We start from the raw sequence: 8,048 nt of genomic DNA, 5'->3' as shown, positions 1-8,048 counted from the left end.
CATTTTAATCAGCAGTTAGAAAGCTCTTTATATACATATATATATTGATATATTGATATATTGCTAAATGATTGTAAGAGGAAGAAGCCTGAAACTTTCCAGTGAGCAGCTAGCTTAACAAACCTGAATTAGACTTTGACCAACAAAGCTAATTAAAGTTTCTGGAGCCAGTTAATGTGAGAAATGTGAGTCCTGTCAGCGCAGTGACACATTTAACAAAGTTTAAAACGTGTCCGCTCACTTTTCACACTTCTTTCATCAGGTGAGGATGTTTATTTGTGGATTAGCAGTGACAGCTGGAGGCTAACATTAGCCAGCTAGCTTTAGCTCCAGCACCTGTTACCTGTCTGTGTGTGTGACAGCCACCGTCCTCCGACCGGACACCTCACCGGATGATTCCTCTGCGGCTGTGAAGTGAAACCAACCGGACAGAGAGCCGAAAAACGGCTTTTCAACAGTCTGAAAGAAGCAGACATCTTCCCACCTGTTAGCGTCAAGCTACACACCGGAACAACACTTCCGGGCCTCGCTTTCAAAGTAAAGGTCCGGATGAAGGAAAGAAGTCTTCTTCTTGATAATTGGCAGCCAGACGGATCATTATCTTATCACCACCTTCTGTATCCTTGTTACATTTATATTCTTGTGCTGAGTCCAGTTTGTTGTTGTATTTAATAAAGCTTTCATTAATTTTTCCTGACATGACGATCTTATTAAACTCTTCATCACAAGAACTGGTAAATGATCTCCAGTCTGCCTCACCTAGAGTCCATCTTGTAACCTCGTAAAGTTCAACCATAAAATTCAGCTCAGAACTGATTGCGGTTGGATAATGATCACTTCCAATAATATTGTCATTTAGCTCCTCTCAGTTGCTGCCGCCAGCTGATTCATTGGACATCAACATAAGATCAATAGCTGATTCTACTCCACTACTGAAACTAACCCTTGTACCCTGTCTCTTCTTTAAACGAACTAAACCTTTAATCTGAATTAATTCCTCTATTTTCTCCACCCCAGATGCTGACAGACAGATGCTGTTTTTGAGTGAGCCCTCAAAAGAAACATTCTGTCACAAATGTGTGGCAACTGGTCTAATTAAAAGTGTCATCAAAGACATTTTAATGGCAATGAAAAGAAAGAGTGTCACTACTTTTTAGTGATGTGTTAGAAATGTCCTTATATAGTTTAGGTTAAACTTTATTGTCCCTGAAGGGACACATCACAAAAAACTTCTAAAAGAACCTGAGATACACGGTGTAGTACTTATGTTAATTACATGTAGGCCTATTCAACCAAGATGGCAAGTAAAGTGCTCTAAAATTTATTGCACATTGTTCTATGTCACATTATTCAGCAGCTTAAGGACGGGTGGCACAAATGATAGAAAAAAACAGCTGTCTAAATGGGATATGGTTCCACCTGGTATTTTTATGGTTCCACATAGCATCTTTATGGTTCCACGTAGTATCTTTATGGTTCCACATAGCATCTTTATGTATCTACATAGTATCTATGGTTCCACGTAATATCTATGGTTCTAAGTAGAATTTTTATGGTTTCACGTAGTGCATTTATGGTTCCACGTAGTATATTTATGGTTCCACAGGGTATCTTTATGGTTCCACATAGGATCTTTATGGTTCCACGTAGTATCTATGGTTCCACATAGCATCTTTATGGTTCCATGTAGTATATTTATGGTTCCACATAGTATCTTTATGGTTCCACATAGTATCTATGGTTCCACGTAGTATCTATGGTTCCACGTAGATTCTTTATGGTTTCACATAGTGTATTTATGGTTCCACGTAGTATATTTATGGTTCCACATGGTATTTTTATGGTTTCACATAGTATCTTTATGGTTCCACATAGAATCTTTATGGTTCCACGTAGTATCTCTATGGTTCCACGTAGAATCTTTATGGTTCCACATAGTATCTTTATGTATCTACATAGTATCTATGGTTCCACGTAATATCTATGGTTCTAAGTAGAATCTTTATGGTTTCACGTAGTGCATTTATGGTTCCTCGTAGTATATTTATGGTTCCACAGGGTATCTTTATGGTTCCACATAGTATCTTTATGGTTCCACGTAGTGTATTTATGGTTCTACATAGTATCTTTATGGTTCCATGTAGTATATTTATGGTTCCACATAGTATCTTTATGGTTCCACATAGTATCTATGGTTCCACATAGTATCTATGGTTCTAAGTAGAATCTTTATGGTTCCACATGGAATCTTTATGGTTCCACGTAGTATCTTTATGGTTCCACAGGGTATCTTTATGGTTCCACATAGTATCTTTCTGGTTCTACATAGTATCTATGGTTATACGTACTAACTATGGTTCTAAGTAGAATCTTTATGGTTTCACGTAGTGCATTTATGGTTCCACATGGTATCTTTATGGTTCCACATAGTATCTTTATGGTTCTACGTGGTATCTTTATGGTTTCATGTAATATATTTATGGTTCCACATAGTATCTGTATGGTTCTACATAGTATCTTTATAGTCCACGTAGTATCTCTATGGTTCCATGTAGTATCTTTATGGTTCCACAAAGAATCTTTATGGTTCCGCGTAGTATCTTTATGGTTCCACATAGTATCTTTCTGGTTCTACATAGTATCTATGGTTCCACGTAGTATCTATGGTTCTAAGTAGAATCTTTATGGTTTCACATAGTGCATTTATGGTTCCACGTAGTATATTTATGGTTCCACAGGGTATCTTTATGGTTCCACATAGCATCTTTATGGTTCCACGTAGTGTATTTATGGTTCCACATAGTATCTTTATGGTTCTACGTGGTATCTTTATGGTTTCATGTAATATATTTATGGTTCCACCTAGTATCTGTATGGTTCTACATAGTATCTTTATGGTTCCACATGGTATATTTATGGTTCCACATGGTATCTTTATGGTTCCACATAGTATCTGTATGGTTCTACATAGTATCTTTATGGTTCCACATAGAATATTTATGGTTCCATGTAGTATCTTTATGGTTCCACATAGTATCTTTATGGTTCCACATAGTATCTATGGTTATAAGTAGAATCTTTATGGTTTCACGTAGTGCATTTATGGTTCCACATGGTATCTTTATGGTTCCACATAGTATCTTTATGGTTCCACGTAGTGTATTTATGGTTCCACATAGTATCTTTATGGTTCTACGTGGTATCTTTATGGTTTCATGTAATATATTTATGGTTCCACGTAGTATCTGTATGGTTCTACATAGTATCTTTATGGTTCTACGTGGTATCTTTATGGTTTCATGTAATATATTTATGGTTCCACATAGTATCTGTATGGTTCTATATAGTATCTTTATGGTCTACGTAGTATCTCTATGGTTCCACGTTGTATCTTTATGGTTCCACATAGTATCTTTATGGTTCTACGTAGTATCTTTATGGTTCCACGTAGCATCTATGGTTCCACATAGTATCTTTATGGTTCCAAGTAGTATCTATGGTTCCACATAGTATCTTTATGGTTCCAAGTAGTATCTATGGTTCCACATCGAATCTTTATGGTTCCATGTAGAATCTTTATGGTTCCACATAGTATCTTTTTGGTTCCACGTAGTGTATTTATGGTTTCATGTAGCATATTTATGGTTTCATGTAAGATATTTATCATTCCCCAAAGTATCTTTGTGGTTCCAAGTAGTATCTATGGTTCCACACAGAATCTTTATGGTTCCACGTAGAATCTTTATGGTTCCAGGTAGTATATTTATGGTTCCACGTAGTATCTTTATGCTTCCACGTAGTATCTTTATGGTTCCAAGTAGTATCTATGGTTCCACATAGAATCTTTATGCTTCCACGTAGTATCTTTATGGTTCCACATAGTATCTTTATGGTTCTACGTGGTATCTTTATGGTTTCATGTAATATATTTATGGTTCCACCTAGTATCTGTATGGTTCTACATAGTATCTTTATGGTTCCACATGGTAAATTTATGGTTCCACATGGTATCTTTATGGTTCCACATAGTATCTGTATGGTTCTACATAGTATCTTTATGGTTCCACATAGAATATTTATGGTTCCATGTAGTATCTTTATGGTTCCACATAGTATCTTTCTGGTTCTACATAGTATCTATGGTTCCACGTAGTATCTATGGTTATAAGTAGAATCTTTATGGTTTCACGTAGTGCATTTATGGTTCCACATGGTATCTTTATGGTTCCACATAGTATCTTTATGGTTCCAAGTAGTATCTATGGTTCCACATCAAATCTTTATGGTTCCATGTAGAATCTTTATGGTTTCATGTAGCATATTTATGGTTTCATGTAAGATATTTATCGTTCCCCAAAGTATCTTTGTGGTTCCAAGTAGTATCTATGGTTCCACACAGAATCTTTATGGTTCCACGTAGAATCTTTATGGTTCCAGGTAGTATATTTATAGTTCCACGTAGTATCTTTATGCTTCCACGTAGTATCTTTATGGTTCCAAGTAGTATCTATGGTTCCATATAGAATCTTTATGGTTCCACGTAGTATATTTATGGTTCCACATTGTATCTTTATGGTTCTACGTATTATCTTTATGCTTCCACGTAGTATCTTTATGGTTCTATGTAGTATCTTTATGGTTCCACATAGAATCTTTATGGTTCCACATAGTATATTTATGGTTCTATGTAGTATATTTATGGTTCCACATAGAATCTTTATGGTTCCACGTAGTATCTTTGTTTCCATGTAGAATCTTTATGGTTCCACGTAGTATTTTTATGGTTCCACGTAGCATATTTACGGTTTCATGTAATATATTTATCGTTCCCCAAAGTATCTTTATGGTTCGAAGTAGTATCTATGGTTCCACATAGAATTTTTATGGTTCCACGTAGTATATTTATCGTTCCCCAAAGTATCTTTATGGTTCCAAGTAGTATCTATGGTTCCACATAGAATTTTTATGGTTCCACGTAGTATATTTGTGGTTCCACATGGTATCTTTATGGTTCTACGTAGAATCTTTATGGTTCCACGTAGTATCTATGTTTCCACGTAGAATCTTTATGGTTCCACATAGTATCTATGGTTCCACGTAGTATCTTTATGGTTCCACGTAGTATCTTAATGGTTCTATGTAGTATCTTTGTGGTTCCATGTAGTATCTATGGTTCCATTTAGTATCTTTATGGTTCCACATAGTGTATTTATGGTTCCACTTAGTATCTTTATGGTTCCACATAGTATCTTTATGGTTCTACGTAGTATCTTTATGGTTCCACGTAGCATCTATGGTTCCACATAGTATCTTTATGGTTCCACATAGTATCTTTATGGTTCCAAGTAGTATCTATGGTTCCACATAGTATCTTTTTGGTTCCACGTAGTGTATTTATGGTTTCATGTAGCATATTTATGGTTTCATGTAAGATATTTATCGTTCCCCAAAGTATCTTTGTGGTTCCAAATAGTATCTATGGTTCCACACAGAATCTTTATGGTTCCACGTAGAATCTTTATGGTTCCAGGTAGTATATTTATGGTTCCACGTAGTATCTTTATGCTTCCACGTAGTATCTTTATGGTTCCAAGTAGTATCTATGGTTCCACATAGAATCTTTATGGTTCCACGTAGTATATTTATGGTTCCACATTGTATCTTTATGGATCTACGTATTATCTAAATGCTTCCACGTAGTATCTTTATGGTTCTATGTAGTATCTTTATGGTTCCACATAGAATCTTTATGGTTCCACGTAGTATCTTTGTTTCCATGTAGAATCTTTATGGTTCCACGTAGTATTTTTATGGTTCCACGTAGCATATTTACGGTTTCATGTAATATATTTATCGTTCCCCAAAGTATCTTTATGGTTCGAAGTAGTATCTATGGTTCCACATAGAATTTTTATGGTTTCACGTAGTATATTTGTGGTTCCACATGGTATCTTTATGGTTCTACGTAGAATCTTTATGGTTCCACGTAGTATCTATGTTTCCACGTAGAATCTTTATGGTTCCACGTAGTTTCTATGGTTCCACATAGTATCTTTATGGTTCCACATAGTATTTTTATGGTTCTATGTAGTATCTTTGTGGTTCCATGTAGTATCTATGGTTCCATTTAGTATCTTTATGGTTCCACATAGTGTATTTATGGTTCCACTTAGTATCTTTATGGTTCCACATAGTATCTTTGTTTTCATGTAGTGCATTTATGGTACCACCTGGAATCTTTATGATTCCACCTAGTATATTTATGGTTTCATGTAGTGTATTTATGGTTCCATGTAGTGTATTTATGGTTCTACGTAGTATATTTACGGTTCTACGAAGTATATTTACGGTGCCACATAGTATCTTTATGGTTGAATGTAGTATATTTATGGTTCCACATAGTATATTTATGGTTCTATGTTGTATCTTTATGGATCCACGTAGAATCTTTATGGTTCTACCTAGTATATTTATGGTTCTACGTAGTACATTTACGGTTCCACATAGTTTCTTTATGGTTGCATGTAGTATCTTTATGGTTCCACGTAGAATCTCTATGGTTCTACCTAGTATATTTATGGTTCTACGTAGTACATTTACGGTTCCACATAGTTTCTTTATGGTTGCATGTAGTATCTTTATGGTTCCATGTAGTATCTTTATGGTTCCACGTAGTATCTGTATGGTTCTACTTGGTATCTTTATGGTTCCACATAGTATCTTTATGGTTCCACCTTGTATATTTATGGTTCCACCTTGTATATTTATGGTTCCACGTGGTATCGTTATGGTTCCACATAGTAACTTTATGGTTCTAGGTAGTACATTTATGGTTCTATGTAGTATCTTTTTGGTTCCACTTAGTATCTTTATGGTTCCACGTAGTATCTATGGTTCCACGTAGTATCTATGGTTCCACGTAGAATCTTTATGGTTCCACGTAGAATCTTTGTGGTTCCACCTAGTATATTTATGGTTCCACCTAGTATATTTATGGTTCTACGTGGTATCTTTATGGTTCCACTTAGTATCTGTATGGTTCTATTTAGTATCTTTATGGTTCCACATGGTATCTTTATGGTTCCACGTATTATCTTTATTGTTCCACATGGTATCTTTATGGTTCCACGTAGTATATGTATGGTTCTACTTAGTATCTTTAAGGTTACACATAGTATATTTATGGTTCTACATGGTATCTTTATGGTTCCACTTAGTATCTGTATGGTTCTACTTAGTATCTTTATGGTTCCACATGGTATCTTTATGGTTCCACGTAGTATCTGTATAGTTCTACTTAGTATCTTTATGGTTACACATAGTATATTTATGGTTCCACATAGTATATTTATGGTTACACATAGTATATTTATGGTTCTACGTGGTATCTTTATGGTTCCACTTAGTATCTGTATGGTTCTACTTAGTATCTTTATGGTTACACATAGTATATTTATGGTTACACATAGTATATTTATGGTTCCACGTAGTATCTTTATGATTCCACTTAGTATCTATGGTTCGACATAGTATCTTTATGGTTCTAGGTAGTACATTTATGGTTCTATGTAGTATCTTTATGGTTCCACATAGTATCTATGGTTCCACGTAGAATCTTTATGGTTCCACCTAGTATATTTATTGACAAAACAGCCAGAAAAAGGCCAACGGAATCAGAAGGTGAGGTAGTGAAACTTTTTTATCTCATGTAGACATCAGAGTCTTCCCACTGACCTTGTATCCAGCTGACAGAACCGTCTGTAGAAGAATTTATTCTGGAGGAGGAAACGGGATAAAAGCTCAGCGGGTCAGAGTCAGAGTGTTGTTCTATGTTTCAGTCAGTAGATGGAGGCAGAGCTTCATTGATGGAGTAGGAAGATGCAGCTGAAGCAACAGGCAGACGTGAACATCAGATTAAACCTCTGATGTAATGGTTACTTTAGTATAAGAAGAAGAAGAGAAACACATTACTGTAGCACGACTTCTTCAGGCTGGACTCTTATTATGGACCATATTTATAAATTTTGTCTGTACATGTTTAGTTCTTC

At 35.5% G+C, this 8,048-nt stretch overlaps 2 protein-coding genes and 2 long non-coding RNA genes across 12 annotated transcripts in view; 2 read left to right on the top strand and 2 right to left on the bottom strand.

The window, feature by feature from the left end:
* The window catches only part of LOC123968610, a 12,591-nt gene extending 11,894 nt beyond the window's left edge, over positions 1–697 (top strand). The window contains exon 2 of the long non-coding RNA XR_006824501.1: positions 263–697. This is a non-coding gene — a long non-coding RNA (uncharacterized LOC123968610). The remainder of the gene's footprint in view (positions 1–262) is intronic.
* Positions 1–1,648, bottom strand: part of sugct (succinyl-CoA:glutarate-CoA transferase) — an 84,003-nt gene extending 82,355 nt beyond the window's left edge. For 5 of the 9 annotated variants that reach the window (XR_006824423.1, XR_006824422.1, XM_046044863.1 and 2 more), the window contains exon 1: positions 344–1,647. Coding sequence is in view for 7 of the 9 variants with exons in the window: in XM_046044863.1 (XP_045900819.1) it covers positions 344–476 (133 nt within the window). In the remaining 2 variants the exon portion in view is untranslated. Of the gene's footprint in view, positions 1–343 lie in introns of all 9 variants that reach the window. The other 4 variants (XM_046044904.1, XM_046044855.1, XM_046044873.1 and 1 more) reach the window with 2 other exon arrangements.
* LOC123968058 (NACHT, LRR and PYD domains-containing protein 12-like) overlaps positions 1–8,048 on the bottom strand; it is a gene marked incomplete at its 3' end in the record, with an annotated part of 261,415 nt that overhangs the window by 211,897 nt on the left and 41,470 nt on the right. The gene's annotated exons all lie outside the window — the stretch shown is intronic.
* Positions 1–8,048, top strand: part of LOC123968672 — a 95,197-nt gene that overhangs the window by 86,157 nt on the left and 992 nt on the right. The window lies entirely within an intron of this gene.

The sequence above is a fragment of the Micropterus dolomieu genome, linkage group LG01 (assembly GCF_021292245.1).
Source record: "Micropterus dolomieu isolate WLL.071019.BEF.003 ecotype Adirondacks linkage group LG01, ASM2129224v1, whole genome shotgun sequence".
Lineage (NCBI taxonomy): Eukaryota > Metazoa > Chordata > Actinopteri > Centrarchiformes > Centrarchidae > Micropterus > Micropterus dolomieu.
Note: the sequence above shows the minus strand (reverse complement) of the source record. Positions and strands in the feature narration are given on the sequence as shown.